At 56.9% G+C, this 17,967-nt stretch overlaps 1 protein-coding gene across 15 annotated transcripts in view; it reads right to left on the reverse strand.

The window, feature by feature from the left end:
- Pitpnm2 (phosphatidylinositol transfer protein membrane associated 2) overlaps nucleotides 1-17,967 on the reverse strand; it is a 122,010-nt gene that overhangs the window by 13,034 nt on the left and 91,009 nt on the right. For 14 of the 15 annotated variants that reach the window (XM_047560245.1, XM_047560251.1, XM_047560244.1 and 11 more), the window contains 7 exons: nucleotides 8,854-9,068; nucleotides 7,891-8,012; nucleotides 6,690-6,917; nucleotides 3,098-3,403; nucleotides 2,298-2,393; nucleotides 656-760; nucleotides 455-525 (listed from right to left, as the gene is read on the reverse strand). In XM_047560245.1, coding sequence (XP_047416201.1) covers nucleotides 455-525; nucleotides 656-760; nucleotides 2,298-2,393; nucleotides 3,098-3,403; nucleotides 6,690-6,917; nucleotides 7,891-8,012; nucleotides 8,854-9,068 — 1,143 coding nt within the window. Of the gene's footprint in view, nucleotides 1-38; nucleotides 178-454; nucleotides 526-655; nucleotides 761-2,297; nucleotides 2,394-3,097; nucleotides 3,404-6,689; nucleotides 6,918-7,890; nucleotides 8,013-8,853; nucleotides 9,069-17,967 lie in introns of those variants that run through there. The other variant, XM_047560259.1, reaches the window with a different exon arrangement.

The raw sequence follows: 17,967 nt of genomic DNA on the forward strand, positions 1-17,967 counted from the left end.
GAAGCGGACACAGGTTCCACAAGAGCTTTATTGGACACACTGAGCGTGGCCTGACTCCCACAGGCCACCTGGCAGGCCATGGCCACATCACTTCTGCCTAGGAGACTTTCGCTTCCTCCCCTTCTGCCTTTTTGTCTTCAGATAGGCTGGGCACAAGGCGAAGATCTTATTTTTGATCTGGAATTTACAAGTTTCTCATTGTACTTTCCCACAGGTGGAACTTGCTCAAGATCTTTGGGGGCTGTCGGCTGTCCCTGGCTCTCAGGGACATCAGAAAGAGGGCGGGTGGTACCTCACTAGCAGGGCGGCAAGGACAGGAGGCTCCAGGCCCAGTGTGGGAGTGAGGTGCAGTGCGGAGCTCCGCCTCCTGTGCCCTGGACTGTCCCCTGGAGCCCTGCCCCATCCCAGGCAGCCTTGGGCAGCACCATCCCTGCCCGAGCACCCTGGCACCCACCTCGATGACGTTCAGCTGCTCCACGCTGGAGGCCACCCTGAACTCAGGGCCACTCTGGCGGTACAGACTCTCTGCAACACAGAAGCCTCCCCGTGAGCCATGGGCGCAGCTGGACCCCGCAGAGGCCACAGTGGCTGCAAGTGGGGTTGGGACCCAGGTCCTCCCGGCCCGCTGGCACCGTGCAGGAGCTGGGCGAGTTACCCTGTGTGTCCTCTGGCTCCGGGCTCTCAATTTTGTCCATGAGGTCATTGGAGCTCCACTTGGTGATGTCCTTGGGAAACATCTCCTCCGAGTCGGAAAGGTCCTCTGCAGAGGAGGGGGATTCAGCAGGGATGGGCCACCCCAGGAGCCCCCAGGTTCCCGGGCCTGCACCCCTGTCCCGGCCCCGCCTGCTCCCTTCCTGACCAAGACAGCCATGCAAACGACGCCACCCAAACTTTTTGTTTTTTCAACTGTGGTAATAAATCATAGGACATCAAATCCATCATGTAAACCATTTTAAGTGGCATTTAGTATCCCCACAGTGCTGTGGCCAGTGCCCTTCACCATCCTTGGGTGGAAGCCCCAGCCAAGAGTGGCCGGCTTCCCCCAGCCTCCCTGGCCAGCCACCAGCCTGCGGTCCAGTCTCTGTTTGCCTATCTGGACATTCCGCAGCCCTACGCCACACGGTGTGCGGTCTTTGTGGCGGCTTCTCGACTCGGGGTCCATCGCTGCTGCGGGAAGCCTCGGTGTAGTCTTCCTCTCGTGGCCGAACTACACCCATGTACCCCAGGCTGACGTCTTGCAATGTTCACAAAATGCAGCTCGGGGAGGCCGGAGAGGAGGGCTGCTGGGAGCGCCTCGGCCCGCTGGCTCCCCCTCCCTCCCTGCCCTCTGCTGGGACTGAACCAGCAGCCACCACTGGGCCACTCCCAGCTCCGTGCCCGGTACTCGCATCTGCTTCTCTGGAGTTTCTGCTGGGCCCAGGCAGCTGCCTAGGTCTGGGCTCCTGCTGGCCCCTTTTCCCTGTCTTCTCTTCTACAGCTTTTTCTAAACTAGATGTGTATTTTCCTCTTGTCAGGGATGGGTGGGACCCCAAAGTCACCCCTTCCCCACCCTTGGCAGCCTTCCCGGGTCATCTGGCCCCAGGGTAAAGCCTGCACCTTCTTCCTGGCTGGACAATATCCCCCGAGTTCTTTCCCCTTAAGGCTGATGGCCAGTTAACTGAAACGCCACCCTTACATGGCTCTACTGCCCTCCAAGCTATGGTGGTGGCATGAGCAGGCTCTCGCTGCCTCGCCTGGTGCAGGCCTGTGGCTAAGTCCCTGCCGCTGAGCCCCTGCCCTGCCAGCCTGCACAGGGCTGCCTCCCTGCATCTGCCCGCTGGTCCCTCGGACCTCGCTGAGGGGGACAGAAAAGACACCAAGCAAGGAGGCCTTGCTCACGCCCTCCGGCTGGGGTGGCTCCTCGTGTTTATGGGGGGATTAGCCGGAAACGAATGGTGCATCCATTTCTGCTTATTGCATTTTCTAACGTGGCTACTTTAGATACATATTTGATTTATATTAATGTCATTAATTTAATCAAGAATAAACAAGAACAAGATGAATAAGTATGAAAATTTATAACACGGTAAGTTACACTTCTTATGGAAAGAAATTCACAAGTGGAAAAATGCCTCAGTGTGACCCGTGCGTCCTTTTGGGGTGGTTCCGAGAGAGCAGCCCCTAGTCAGGCCCACAGGCACGTCCCAACCTCTGGGTAGGGACTCAAGGCAGCATGCCTCCAGGTGGGGCCATGTCACCCTCCGGGCCCTGCCGCCTCTCCCGGGAAGGCCCGAGGGCGGCAGGGAGCCACTGCTTACCATGTGCATCAAAGAACTCGTCGTCTGAGCTCTCGTCCGAGTCCCTGGCGATACTCTGCATCCTCCACTCGGAGAGGCTGTGGCGGGAGGGGCTGGCTGGAAGGCAAAGCCTCAGATGACTGCCTGCCCTGCGGGGAAGGCCAAGCTCTGCGGAGCCGGCGACAGCAGGGAGGTGGAAACCTGTGGGCCTGGACGACATGGTCAGGGCTGTCCTAGGAGCCAGTCTCTCTCGAAAGGACCCCCTCTCGCCACCCGGCACAGTGCAGTCGTGTCCAGGGAGAACGTGGGGCAGGAGCGCCTGGGCCTGGGTGCCGTGAACAGACTCCTGAAATTCAGTCCCAGCAAACCTCACGAATGGAGAGCAACACTGCAGGGCAGCGGGGCGTGGCGGGGACGCCTTTGCTCCTGACTGCAGCACAGGCGCAGAGCCGCGCCCTCAGGGCTGGGAAGAGGGGGCTTGCAGAGGAAGGCCCCACTTCACCTCTTCCTCAGACCTGAGCTCCCCACAGATGTCGGGAGCCCGCCCAGCTCCGCCCCCAGGCCCTTAGGGTCAGTCCTCCTCACCCTGGGCCATATCCGAGCAGAGGTGGGCCTGCTGGGGAGGGGCATCGGGCTTCACTGCCCAGTAAGAGAAGGCTGTCCCCTGAAAGGCTTAGCTTCCCAATGTCCAGGAGACAGGCCATTTTCAGAGCTGGATGACCCAGCAACCCAGCAACGGCACAGGCTGCCTGGGGGCAGGGAAGGAGAGCCTGTACCGAAAGATGGGGACCACTGGGGGGCCGGGCAGCATTGGGGCTCACCTCCCCGCTTGGATGACCGTGATGACTTAGAGGACGTGGACCACTGTTTCTTCAGGCCGCGCCCCACGAGGGGCTCCCCGTTGCTGCTGCTGGGCTCCAGGGGCACCCCGGCTGCCTGGTCCTGGGCATCTTGGTCCTTGGTGAGGTCCGCGGCCCCCTCGTCCTCGTTGAACTGGGCCATCTTGCGGGAGAGCATGAGCTGTGCCTCCCTCTCCAGTTCCCGGATGTTCTCCATGCTCAGCCCGTACCATTCATCTTGCCAGCACCAGGCCTGCCTGTGGGCCCGCACCATAACCCGCCGCAGGCCTGCGCGGGTGGAGGGGCACCGTCAGCCTGGGACTGTACAGGAGCCCCGGGCCGGCCCACGGAGGCTGCAGACTCGGGTCACTGCTTGTCTGTGCCTCAGCTTCTCTATCTGCAAAATGAGGGGACTGGCTCCCAAATGGCTTCACAAACTCACAGTGGTTCTATGGTTAGAGGGGAGGGGCTCCTGGGTAAGGTGTCTGGTCAGGAGCCAGATTTTAATTTGGGGGAAGTCCTTGCCCCATGGGAAGTGGCGTAGGACTTCCTGAGTCTCCTCTTTCAGTGCCCAGTCTCCTTTTCCTGTCCAATTTCAAGTTCAAGTTCAAAATGAGATTGAACCCAGGGGTGCTTTACCACTGAGCTATATCCTCAGGGCTTTTAATTTTTTATTTTGAGACAGGGTCTCGCTAAGTTGCTGAGGCTGGCCTCCATCTTTTGCTCCTCCTACCTCAGTCTCCCAGGTAGCTGGGATTACAGATCCTGTCTGGTTTAAAAAATGCTTTTCATAGACTATATTTTACATATGAGATAGATAGGAATATATTATGCATGTAAAATAAGATACAATAATATGCCTTTTAAGACACAAAGACCAGTCAGGAGCAAGGGACCCTCTGGGGTGGCGGGATATTCAGAAGCTCAGAGCACAATTGTGAATACGTGTCCTTAACTGACCTGGCTGCTCTCACACAGGTAAACCGTATGGCATGCAAAATCATGCTTCAGTAAAGCTGCTCAACAGAAACATCAGAAAGAGAAAACATCCACCACCCAGCACAGGAACAGACTGTCCCAGTGACGCCTCCCCGACCTGGTCCCCTCCCTGCAAGAGTCTGTCCTGAATTTCACGTCTGCCACTCGCTTTGCTCGTTTTGGCACACAGGTGTGCTTTTCTGCACGTGTTGGGCTGTTAGGCTGCGGCTGAAATTTACAGACGCGTCCCGCTGTGTGTGTTCTCCTGCCCTTGCTTCTCTGGGTGGGCTGCGCCCGTGCGAGGCTCTGGGCACTGGCTTGCGGCTGCATGGTATTTATGTGCTTGCAACATCGCATTTTATTATTCCTTTTCCTGTCGGTGTCTTTTGGCTCATTTACATCATTTTTCTGTCTTGTAGCTCTGAACATTCTAGAAATTCTCCTGGAAATTCATTCCAGCATTCTCCTGGCTCCCAGGGTATGCGTCTTCTGCTTTCCAGGAGAGTGGCAGGGGCCCTCCAAGAGGCCTCAGGCTGGCCAGGGCCTCCTCCGCACTCCCCTCCCCAGCCCCCCACCTCCTGGCCTGCCACTGTGGGAAGTGTCCACCCCCACTCGCTGTGCCGTGGTGCCCTCCTGGCCCAGCCCTGGGGTGGCCTCAGACACCATGCTGACAGGCCCTTTCACTTTTCTGGCCCAGCTGCAACCCACATGGGAATGGCCTCACCCTGGGATGTGGGAGGACTGGGACGCAGCACCGGGCCTGGAGCCAGGCAGCAGGGGGTACGGCTCAGGCCTGTGCCGAGCCCTGCAGCCACCTCCCCAAGGCCCTGGAGGAAGCTGGGCCTGGCTCACGTGGGTTCACCAGGTACCCCTGGGGACACTCATGTTTGCAGCAGCTGATGTGACTGTGCTGGTTCTGCACCCACGACCTGTCCTTGAGCCGTGTCACCACCCATTTCTCAGATGAGGAAAGCAAGGCTCAGGGAAGAGCTGCAGGCTGCTATTTGGCAGAACTGTCTCGTTCCCTCCATGCCCACTGTCTGGGGGTAGAGCTGACTTTCGGGGGACTGGGGATCCCTGAAGTTTGGCCAGGCTCGAGGGCCCTGAGTCTGAGCACCCCTGGCTCCTGGGCCAGGGTCCCAGTTTGGGCTTTGCTGGGGCCTGGAATGGGCTGACCCTGGAGAAGCCCGGAGGAGAGGGTGGACGAGTCACCGCTGAGCCGTGTTCGGACCCGGTGGTGGGGCAGGCCTGCGTCAGGGAGACCCCGGCCCCCGCTCACACACTCCGGTGAGCTGAGAACTGCGACTTCCATTGCAGAAAGTGGGGACCCACGGCCACAAGGGGCACGGCCCAGGTTGGCAGGCAGGTCTGAGGGACACCTAGGCTGTGTCCAGGCCACTGTCCTTTCTGCTTAGGGTCTCAGAACTGGGGACCGTGTGACAGCCTGTGAGCCCTGACTAAAGAGGGAGGTTGATTTGGGCCAATCTAAGCTCCTAGCTGCTTGGACGGCCAGACTGCAGGGACGCAGCCCTTCAGGGATGGGCGTCCTCCTCCTCCTGCTGACGGACACTGCACGGGGGCGGAGCTGGTCGTGCTGTCCCGTCCGCTCGGCACCTCTGCCTCTGCCGCGGTGTGCACCTCTCAGGGTCCCACAGCACCGACACGGGTGCCTGTCCACCGTGGCTGGGGAGAAGGCCTGCTTTGCGTTTGGCCAGTGTCAAGTCTGCTTCCTCCTCTACAGAGCAGGGTGACGATGCCTATCCTCAAGGGCCACCAAGCGCCAATGTGACAGGTGTGAAGAGTGTCATCGCAGTGTGGCCCTGTTCACATCTAGACCCAACCAGTCCTGCTGGTGGCACCACACAGTGTCTGCCTGGGTGAATCCTGGGGCACGAACCCTGGGGTCAGGACCAGGAGGGTGCTGGCCTTCGGTGACTGGGGTGGGCAGGTGCTGATGGCTGCAGAGGAGGGGAGGGGCCTAGGCGAGCACTCGCCGGGCAAGGGGCCCCGGGCAGGCTGGGTTGGTGTGAAGGACAGTGCAATGTCCAAGCCACTCTGCCATCCAGAACTTCTGGCTTAGTAGGGAACACAAGGCCATGGCTGGGCCTGGGACTGCAGCCTTGTCAGGTACAGCAACCAGGCCTGGGAGCCAGAGGCCCTGGTGGCCTCAGTGGCTGCTGGCCCGAGCGGGGTGTAGGCTACACAGTATCGTTCACGAGTGGGGCAGGGACAACTGGACAGTGCTTGGGGCTCGTGCAGCAGGAAGTATGCACGTCATTCAGGGAAGGCCAAGGTGAGCTGGGGGTGCTGAGCACAGCAGCGCAGGCCTGCAAGTCTGCAGCTTGGGGGGCTGAGGCAGGAGGACTGCAAGTTCAAGGCCAACCTCAGCAAGACTCTGTCTCAAGATAAAAAGGCCTGGGGATGTAGCTCAGGGGCAGAGAACCCTTGGGTTCAATCCACAGTAGCAAAAAAAAAAAAAAAAAAAAAAAAGATAAGCTGGGGCGGGGGGTGGGGCGAACAGGGGCTTCGGTTCACCTTTCAGGAATAAAAAGGAAGCAGACTCGGGGAGCAGGGAGGCCGGGCGCAGGGTGCTCACCGGTGTCGTGGATGAACCTCTCGATCTTGGACTGCATGCCCCAGTAGCGGAACTCCACCTTGCAGAGCTTGTAGGCGCACATGACGGGCAGCAGCTGCTTCTTGTACTCCTCGATCCAGTTGTCGGACAGGGGCCCGCGATGGGTCTTGGCCGACTGGAAGAGCTTGGGGTCCTCTTCTGCCTTATACTCGTTGGGCGGCACGGGGTCCTTGACGATGTCGATGAGGTCTGGGGGGCACTGTGAGTGGTCACCCCTGCCCGACCTGCACCCCGCCCCGGCCAGGCCCTCCACGCCCACATCCTCTGGGGGCCCCGGGCTTCGCCACGTGGCAGGGACAGTCTGGGAGCAAGTGTGATGCCGCGGCAGCTCCCTGACCGCCAGGCGCTGCCTTTCCAAGTCATGTCGACAAGCCCCACCGCCCGTGTGCCCACCACCTGGCACGGCAGGTCCAGGGGTGCATGGAGGACTGGCACGCATTTCCGTGGGGACGGACCAGAAGAGCGGGGAATGCTTCCCAGGAAAGGAGCTGTCCTGGTGCCAAAGCAGTGATGGACTGAGGTGGGGACTTGGGGAACTGTCCGGGTGTCTGTATGGGACAGGGTGAGATGACCGGTACGCAGCTGGACACTCACTGTCCATTTCTTGCCAAATGAGGTGCCTGGCCAGCACCCTGGACCAGGTGCACCTACACACAGGGCTCATGCTGCGGAGACCAGCAGGCTGAGCGGTTGGACACTCTGCCTGCACAGAGGGGACCGGACAGCTGTGCTTGGCCCACAGACGCCTCCTGTTCGACTGGCGTGTTTGTTTTGAATTAGTGGCCAACATTTGGGAATTTGGAAATTTCGCATGAAAATCCTGACCTCTGGCGTCGTTTATGAAGCTCTAACAAATGGGGCCTGCGTCCCACGTGGCGGCTCTGGCTGTGGGCATGGAGCCAACAGGGGCACAGCCTCTGTCTGTGCCATGGCCCCACCTGCCTGGGCACTCATGCACGGCTGCCAGCCTGAGGTGGCTTCCCCAGAGCCACCGGGGCACTTCTGGGGCTGGAGGGGCGGAGCTCTAAGCAGAAAAGGCCCTAGTCTCGGGGTTCATGTTCTCGTTCACTTGCACTCTGACCTGCCACCAGGACAGGGCCAGGCCTGGGGCCAAGGGGGACCGAGGGAAGCGTAGGGCTTCCCTGCAGGGCTTCCTGCTCACCTGTCGTCAGCTGGTTCTTCTCCACGGGAGACAAGCTGAAGACATCCGGGTTCTCCCCAGCATCCGTTTTGTAAAAGGTCTCGATGTCGATGGAGAACTTCTCCACGAAAGGGCAGGTGAACCTGAGGGGAGGCAGAGGCCACTGGGTCTGTGCCTGGAGGGGCTGTGGGTGGCTGTCTGCCCGTCGGACACAACTGGACATCGATGAGGTGGCGAGAGAAAGGAGTGTAGGGCTGGCCGAGACGTGCTGTCCCGGTCCCCTCCTGGGTTCTCACCCTGTCCCAAGAACAGGCAGGCCAAGGTGGGAGGAGGGCTGGGCTTAGGCCAAGGGGAGAGTGGAGTGGACATGGAGCGTCTGGAAGCTCTGATCTGGAGTCCACATGCTCATGGTGGTGGAAATGTACAGAGCAGGTACCACGGAGCTGGAGGAGTCTGAGCCCCACTGCAGGACATGCTGGCCTCCCCACAAGAGCCAGCTCCGGGGACAGCCGGTACTCGCCAGGTGTGGGGAAGGAAGGAGGTCCCAGGAGGCTGGTGGGGACCCTGTCTGCTCAGCACGTGGTGGCGGGTGGGAGCAGCCCCAGCCCCTCAACCCGGCAGTGCTGAGCTACATACTGGGGCGCAGAGTACCACCGTCTGAAGGTCGGGTGCAGTGGTCCGGGGCACTGGCCACCTCAGCTCCTCTCTTCCCAGCAGGGGGACTGTCCCTGGCTTGCACTCCCAGGCCCTCTCAGAAGCCCTGGCTTGAAGGCCACCTTCTGTGGCCTCTACCCTGAGGAGTCTGGGAGGCATCGGGTATATTCCTCCCTCGTCTGTGGGGACGGCCTGGGGGCCTTCACGGCACGTCTGGGACACAGCCTTGTGTCCTTGTGAGTGCAGGGGCTGAGCCCGCCTGGAGACCCACCCCTGGATCTGGCACTTCTTCCCACCAGATGGGAGGCCGGGGAGCGGCGGGAGGCGCACCTGGTTCGGGTGTAGGGGTAGGCGTTCCAGGACTCCTCCACCACCCGCAGGGCCGCCTTGGGCAGGATGGAGCGGAACCAGCCGGGGATGTGCATGCCCACGTGGTACACCTTGTGCGTGTACTGCCCTGAGCCCCCGGGGCCGTCTGTGTAGGGCCGGTTCTCTAGGATCTCCACGCCGCTGCCTTCGCCGTACGTCTCATTCCGGCTTTTCTTCTGTGGGGACAGAAGCGCCATGATGTGCCTGGTTCGTCAGAGCATTCTGCACAGAAGGGGCCAGGAGACCAAGCCCAGGTGTGGAAGGGGAAGACAGGCCTTGGCCACAGGCTGGCTCCACCTGGGCCTGGCAGGATCCCGCCACGTCTAGACCCAGGCCCGTGTGACCCAGGTCCCTCGCTCAGACTCCCGCGCCAGGCCCAGCTCGGCACACGGGAATGGTCTGTTCTGATTCCGGCCTGTCCTAGGACTGAAAGTGTTCCAAGACAGGACCAGGACGAGGATGCCTGCTTTCTGGCTTTCACTCAGTGATGTACTAGAGGTTCTAGGAGAAAGCCATCAGGCAAGAAGAAGAAATAAAAAGAGGCGTCCAACCTGGAAAGACAGAGGTAAAACTATTCCCTGTTGGCTGAGGACATTAACTTTATACAGAAAACCCTAAAAATTTTCCTCTAAATTCATCAGCCCTAATAAATGACTTCAGCAAAGTTGCAGGGTACAAGACCAACACGCAGAAACAAAGACTGCAAGAAAGAGATTAAGACATCACTTGCATTTACCATAGCATCTGAAAGAATAAATATTTAGGAATAGGTTTAAGCAAGCATCTCCATAAAAATACTTGTGCACTAAAAACTGCAAAATATTGCTGAAAGAAGTTAAGGACCTAAACAATTGGAAAAACATCCTGTGTTCATGGATTAGAAGATTTAATATTGTTAAAATAGCAGTCATCCATCAAGAAACACACAGACCCAGTGCAATGCCTACGGAAATTCCAGTGGACTTTTTTTTTTTTATAGAAAAAGAAAAACTGATGCTAAAATTCATATGGTATTGTGAGGGACCCCAGATAGCTAAAATAATCTTGAGAACAAGACAAAACTAAGCTGGAAGATTTACACTTCCTACATCAAAACTTACAACAGAAAATAAAAAGGAGAAATAGCACTATCAATATCAGGCTAAAAAATTCACTACAAAGTTACAGAAATCCGGGCTGGGGAGATAGCTCAGTTGGTAGAGTGCTTGCCTCGCAAGCACAAGGCCCTGAGTTCGATCCCCAGTACCGCAAAAAAAAAAAAAAAAAAGTTACAGAAATCAAAACTATATGGTACTATTACAGGATCAATGGAACAGTATTCAGAGCCTAGAAATAAACCATGTATCTAACAGTCAGTTAATTTGCTTTTTATTATTTATTTATTCATTTATTTATTGGTGATAACAGGGACTGAACCCAGGGGCATTCTACCACTAAGTTACATCCCCAGTCCTTTCAGACTTTATTTTGTGATACGGTCTTGCTAAGTTGTTCAGGCTGGTCTTGAACTTGGGATCCTCCTGTCTCAGCCTCCCAAGTCACTGGGATTACAGGCATGTGCTACCATGCATGGCTGGTCAATTAATTTTTTAAAAAATATCTTTTTAGTTGTAGATGGACACAAGATTTTTTAAAAAAATTTATTTACTTTTATGTGGTGCTGAGGATCAAACCCAGTGTCTCACATGAGCTGGGCAAATGCTCTACCACTGAACCTCAATCCCAGTTCTGGTCAATTAATTTTTGACAAGGGTGTCAAGACCATCCAATGGGGAAAGACTGGTCTTTAACAAATGTTGCTGGGAAACTGGGTATCTACATGTGAGAGAAGGCCCTATTTCACACCATTCACAAAAATAAACTCAAAATGGACCAAAGACTTAAATGTAAGAACTAAAACCATAAAACTGTTAGAAGGAAATAGGTCACCTTCATGACCTTGGACTTGGTAATGGTTTCTTAAATATATCAAAAGCATTATCCACACAAGAAAAAAATAAACTGGCTTTATCAAAACTTAAAACTAATGTTTATCAGAGGACACCATCAACAAGAGTGAAGACAATCTACTGAACGGGAGAAAACACTTGCATATCACGTCTGATAAGGACTTGTATCCAGAAGATATAAAGAGCTCAACAACAAAACAAAAACTCAATTCAAATTGGCCAAAGGACTTAACAGCCTTTTCTCCAAAGAAGACAGAAATGACTAAGAAGTGCATCTCCAGGCCCAGAGATCAACACCGGCCCAGAGGGAAGTCTAGCCTGCTTTTCAGACTGTGGGTCACTGCCCATCAGTGGGTCTGAAAGTCATCCCTGCGGCTGTCAACCACTGTTAAAGAGAAGCAGCGGCAGAACTGGGAAACGTAGGTGAGAAGATGCTCAACCTCATTGGTCATCAGGAAAATGCAAATCAAACCGTGAAGACGGTCATGATTAGAAACAAAAAAAGCAGCGGACACTCAGAAAGGGCGTGGAGAAACCCGGACCCCGCGCACTGCCCGGGAGGGGTGGGGTTAACCAAACGGTGGGGGCGCCAAAAACGGGGGAGAACAGTTTGGTGGTTTCTAAAAAGAAAGGTCGAGTCACCAGGCCACCAGCAGGCTCACTTCCATGTGTGTGCACTACAGACTCGAGAGCAGGGCCTGAACAGAGACCGGTGCCCCCTGAGTCGCCTTCCTTCTGTGATTCTGACAACCTCAGGTCAACCACAGCCCAATTTTCATGGAAAATTCCAGAAAGAGACCATTCCTAAGTGTCACAACTTTTACTGTTACAATTGTTCTACTTTGTTATTCGTTGCCACTCTCTTACTGTCTCTAATTAACTTTTTCCCTGTAAATTATTTCACTTTGAATAGATGGTCTTCGTTTTTCCTTTTACATTTTGAGGCCGGGTCTTGCTGAGTTGCCCAGGCTAGTCTTGAACCCACGCTCCTGCTTTGGCCTCCCAAGAAGCTGGGATTATGAGTGTGCCCACCGTGCCGGCTCTCTGATTTGTAAATTGAACTTTATCACAGGTACGTGTGGGGAAAAACGAAGGGTTGGACGAGTTTGGTTCTATCTGTGGCTTTGGGCATCTGCAGAGGGTCTTGGGATGTACCCCCTGCAGATAAAGGGGCCACTGTGCTTGGACACCAGGCCTTTGGTGACCCATCCTTCCAGACTGTCTATGAGCTACAGATGGAAGGGAGGCTCACCCGCCCACACCCAGGCTACCACTGATGGCGCTTCGGCGGGGACGTCTGCGAGACGTGCTGAGTGGAAGCAGCCAATCACGGAGCACTGCCCGCTGTGACCCCACTTCTGCGAAATGTCGAAAACAGCAGATCCAGAGACACAAAAGGGGCAGCGGGGCTTGGGGGAGAAATGAAGTGGGACTGCTCGTGGGTCCAGGTTTCCTCTGAGGTGATGGAAATACTCTGCCGGGCTTGTCTTGGGGGCGCTGGGGACCAACCCAGGGCCTCCCACGTGCTCAGTGTGTGTTCTTTCTCCTGAGCTACACTCCCAGCCATCAAAATCCTCTTGAATCACCGTGGCTGGTCGCGCACTCTGGGAACGTACTAGAAGGGAAGATTAATGGCAGGAGAATTACAGTTTGGGAGCTGTTTTCTCGCAACCCCAAGGCCGAGGAGGCACTGGGTTTGCTGGGGGCCGAGAACGCGCTGCTGTGCACCTGGATGTCCACTGGCGGGGAGCGCCATGGCGGGTGCCGTCGGTCACGCACCTCCTGCGTGTGTACATCTTTAACAAAAAGTGAAGAGAATCAGGAACAAAACCAAGGGCGGAAGCAGCCACAGCTTGCTCAGAGTCCCACCTGCAGAGTGCCAGGCCAGCGGGGACCCTGCCCCAGAGCCGGCCCAAGGAGAACCCCGACTTCCCACTGGAAGCTGACGGGCCAGCTGGCAGGGGCTCTGAGGGGAGCCACAGTCCCTGTCTTGCAGAGCTGCCAGGCGCCAGCTTCATTCCGGCTGGGTTGGGCGGGGATCTTCCTGGCTCCAAAGCCCAGAAGCTTCTGAGCTGTTGCCCTGAAGGAGGGAGCGAGGAACCGGCTGCCCCATGCTCTGCCTGGCCTCGTGTTCTGGGCTTGGATCAGCCACTCATGTGGCAGCTGGGTTCTGAGGATACGGGGCAGAGGAGAAGGGCTGGTCCAGAGGATATGGCTGGGGAGGAAGGCCACTCCCATGGCCACGGCGCCAAGTCCCCTGTCCCCCCTGCAGGACATCAGACAGGCACTCATGGAGCTTGCTGGGGCCAAGACGTGGGGATGGTGGCCATGAAGGGCAGCCCAGCATCATTGGGAGCCAGCGCAGGCGGGGGCGAGGTGGCCCCTGGTGGGGCAGGAGCCTGAGTGAACCTTCCGGACCCACCTCAGCCTACAGCTCACCTGGTGGCCCGCTGGCCTCTGCACCTCAGAGCTGCCCTCCCCATTCCACAGTGAGGACAGGAGGCTAAGTGCCGGGGGACCCACCCAGGTGATAGCCCGGGCCCCCAGGCCAGGAGCGGCTGGGCAGTGTGGAGAAAGGACGAGGCAGAGCATCCACATCTCTGGAATCTGTTGGGCACCAGGCCCCTCCCCTCCCTGGAGGGCCAGGCCCTGGGAGCTGGTCAGGCAGGAACAGGGGGCCAGGCCGGCAGGAGGGGTGCTGGGGGCCCATTCGTTCAACTCAGGGACCCCCTGTGCTGAGTCGCTCCTCTCAGGGCCCAGCCCAGTAGCTCCTTCCAGATGGAGCGGGCAGGCGGCTCTCATCTGTCGCTCCTGCTGCCCTGGCTAGGGGTGACTCGGTCTCCCTCCTGCCCCTCAGTCCTGACATCTAATTAACTCTACAGCTGGAGGGTGGGGGGTCAGCTCACAGTACAGCTGGAAGGGAGGGGGCTCGTGGGAGGGAGGGGGCTCACGGGAGGGAGGGACCACCTAGGAGTGTCCCCTGCCACCAAAGAGCCCGATCCCTGTGGAGATGTGCCACCCAAACTTGGCACAAGACTTGGGAGACTGAGGACTGCAATCACATGCTGGGCGAGGTCACCGAAGCTACCGCTCAGGGTGTCAGTGTGTGTGTGTCTGTGTGTGTGTGTGTCGCACACGTGGAAAGTTGGTGCATCCAGGAACCAAGGGCCCTGGATTCAGGGCTTTTCTGGGCAGGGCAGAAGGGGAGTGTGCTTGGAGCTCTCTAGAGAAAGATTCCAAAGGCAAAGACCCTGACCACAAGCACATCCTTGAGATAACCCGCGTGTGATGTACGAGGAAACTGAGGGCCAGGGGTGGAAATGGCGTGTGAGGCCACCCAGCCAGGTGCCAGACCAGCTGAGGGGGCAGGAGGGAACCTCTGGAGTACCGCCCCCCCAGGCAACACGGAAGTCCACAAACTCCCCAAAAGACCAGACTCCCTCACTGGCTGCTGCTCCCGATTCATTAAAAACGTTCATGATTCATTAAAAACATAAGAGATAAAACTATTAGAAGAAACCACAGGCATAAATCTTGATGACCTTGGACTAAGCAATGGTTTTAGAACAAATACCCAAAGCATAAGCAACTACAAAGAAAACAAAAACAGACAAACTGAACTTCATCAAAATTAATAACCTCTGTGCTTCCAAGGACATTAAAAAGAAAGTGAAAAGAGAGCCTTACATAAGGGGAGGACATTTTTATCAGTGATAATAGCTGATATGAGGAACTCGAATCCAAAATATATACAGAATCCTTACAATTCAACGAGACAAACGACCCAAGTCAAAAATGGTCAAAGGACTTGGGAACAGTCTCTCTAAAGAAGACATAGACGACACCGGGAACGTGCTCAGTATCACCAGTCTTAGGGAAATGCAAGTCAAAACCACGGCGAGGCAGTGCCTCAGACCGGCCAGGGCAGGGAGAGCAGTCAGCAGCCAGGGCTGAGCCCGGGCCTTGCTAGGGAATGTGCGATGGCACCTCCGCTGTGGAACGGAGCGGCAGGTCCTCGGAAAGTCCAACTTAGATTACCGCACGGCCCAGAAATTCCACTCCTAGGCATATACCCCGCAAATGGGAAAACGTGTCCACACAAAAACTTGCAGATGGCTATTTATCTGTGGTAGCCAAAAGGCAGAAACGACCCGCGTGTCCACCAACAGATGAGCAGATTGACAAATGTGCACTCTGAGGGCGAGCGGCCCGCTGCAAGGAGGGATGAGCCGTGAAGGGGATGGACCTCGGAGACACCAAGGGACAGAGCGCAGACAGGGAAGGCCACATGCTGCGCCATGCGTGATGAAGTGTCTGGAACAGTGGACCCAGAGCCTGGAGGCAGGTGCCAGGGCCTGGGCACAGTGGGTGACAGCAGTGACTCCTTTCTGTGACAAAGACGTTCTGAGATGGATTGTGGAGACGGTCGCGTGCCTCTGTGACCATGCTGACCTCTGAACTGTACACTTTAACCAGGTGGATCCCGTGGCTGGTGACAGAACTATGCCTTACATCTCACTAAGACTGCTATAAACCAAAAGCGAACAGAGGAAACCCAGTCCTGACTCCTGGGCTCGCGAAGATTTAAGAAAGGTCAAAGGTGGGGAGCGACAAGGGGCTTGGTGACTCTGTCTGACAGAGATGACATCTGGATCACCTCTAAGTATCGGTGCCACAAATGTCTTTCCCTGGGTCCGAAAGGTCAGTTTTCTGCCTATGCGGAAATCCTCAGGCTTGAGGTGTGGGTGACTTTGAGCCTCCTGTCCGTTTCCAGGGTGACAGGACGGCATTGCCAGGGCTATCTTCGGTCAGTTTCCTGAGCAGTGGGCCTGGGTCCCTGCACACACACCCACCGGCACAGGTGTGTGCACAGGCACTCCCCACGCGTGCCTCGCCCCTGGGCCGGGACCCTCTGCAGGGCACAGAGGTGTGCTCCATCGTCACGGCCCAGGCTCCTGAGTCTGCATCAGAGAAAAGAAGACCCTGGCGAGGCCACGGAGGGAGACAGGTGCCAGCCTTCCACCTTGCAAAGAGCTCCTGGACCAGACTCCGGGCTGCGGCGGTGCCCGTGCTTCCGCGGGCCTTCTCCTTCAGCCGCCCCTCCATCCCTCGAGCAAGGGACAGTGCTACTGTGACCCCAACCTGCAAATGAGGAGGAGACGAAGACAGGCGATGACCCGTCCCCAGTGCTGAGTGGCAGAGCTGCCCTTGACCCTGCTTGATTCCAGGGCCTGCTTAGCCCTCAAGTAAAGCACCCAGCATGAGGCAGGGCTTTGGAATGAGCGGACTCTAGTCTCAACTCTGCGACCAACTCACGCAGCCTGGACAAGTCACTTCTCTACGGTCTCAGTTTCTAAACCCAATTTGTGTGGGGCTACCCATCTACCCACACCCTGCTTCAGACAGCCGGAGTGTCCTCCACACCCCCGAATTCATGTGCACCCAGAACCTCAGAATGCGACTTATTTGGAGGTAGGATCTTCGCAGGTGTAACCGGAGCGATGCTGTCAGAAGCCAGGAAACAGCTGCAGCCACGGAAGCTGGAAGACAAGGCAGCATCCTCCCCTAGAGCCCGTGGAAGGACAGGGCCTGCGGGCACTTTAATGCCCGGCTCTGGGCTCCTGAACCTCAGGAGAATAAATTCCTGTGGTTGCAAGCCACCCAGCGTGGGCTTCTTTGTTACAACAAAACTGTGAAGCTAAAGCACTCTGGGGTGCTGGAGGGCTCCGGGAGGAGGCGCGGCCGGGGCGGTCAGGACACCTGCAGGAGTCTCCGGCGGGTGCCCCACCTGCCAAGGTGCTGCACAGGGAGCAGGGACGGGGAGGGCTCTTCCACTTGGCCTCAGCGGGTGTTGGGATGCTGTGTCAGAGTCCCCACTCAGGCAGGCTGAGACCCGAGTCCTCCCCAGGCGCTCCCGGAAGAGCCGGCAAGCCGCCACAGCCTCCCTCCGGAGCCTCCAGGGAGGACCTTTCCCCGACTCCAGCTTTTGGGGACTCCCAGAGTCCTTGGCATTCTCTAGCCTGACGACACCAGTCGCATCCCTGCCTGTCTTCCCGGGTCTCTGGCCTCGCCTTTGCCTCTTCCAGTTTCGTGGTGCTGGGGTGGAACCCTGGGCCTCGTGCGTGCAGACAAGCACTTGGCCACTGAGCCACAGCCCCGGCCCGCTTTAAACTGTTACTTTGAGACGGGTCTTGCTAAATTGCCCTGGCTGGCCTTGAACACGTGATCCTCCTGCCTTAGCCTCCCAAATTGCTGAGATTACAGGCACATGCCACCACACCACCCAGCTTGTCCTTTCCTCTTCTTACAGGGACAAGAGCCATCCTAAGTCCAGGCTGATCTCGTCTCAAGATTCCTAACAGATTACATAAGCAAAGACCCCCGTTCACAGTACAATCATGCTCTCAAGTTGCAGCTGGACGTGAATTTGGGGGGAACACTAGTCAATCAGCTGGGTGAGCACCCACAGTGGCTCCTGTAACTGGACTTCAGCTGCCACTGGATAAACAGGAGCAGCACCTGCTGATCCCCACCTGACTGACAGGTGAGCCCCTTGTCTCTCGGAGAAGTCCTCCATGCCTCTTGCCCAGCCACGAAAGCCTTCAGTTGCCAGACTTCTCCCCAGCATGTGGTGACTGTGGGCTGACCATACCACCTGGCCTGGCTGATTGCAAGGTGACCTTGAGTTCCATGTGTGAGTATGAGCACTTGAGTCCTGGGGTGCAGTGGGCAGGGCCATGTGAGGGGGAGAGGGCATCTCTGATCCGCCCCCCTGAAGCTGTGACTTCAGAGAAGACGGGTGGGGTGGGCTAGGAGAACTTGTAATGTGGAAAAGGCAGTTAACCCTGTCTCCAGAGACTGGCTTCATGGGCCAGCTGTGTACCCTGGGACAAGCTTCTTGACATCTCTGTGCCCCTACCCAGAGGGGGCACTGCCATCAATCCTGCAGGTCATCAGGATTAAATCAGGGGGATGCTTCAGACTCAGAGCACTGGGCTGCCACCATCCTCAGATGACAGTATGGATGGCCAGGGAACTCGTGGGGTTGGAACACGGGCTTCCCCAGTCAGTCATGGCAGGTCCCCGAATCTGCCTGACCCTGCATAGCACTGTGACGCCTGTGCAT

This window comes from Sciurus carolinensis, chromosome 8 (genome assembly GCF_902686445.1).
Source record: "Sciurus carolinensis chromosome 8, mSciCar1.2, whole genome shotgun sequence".
Lineage (NCBI taxonomy): Eukaryota > Metazoa > Chordata > Mammalia > Rodentia > Sciuridae > Sciurus > Sciurus carolinensis.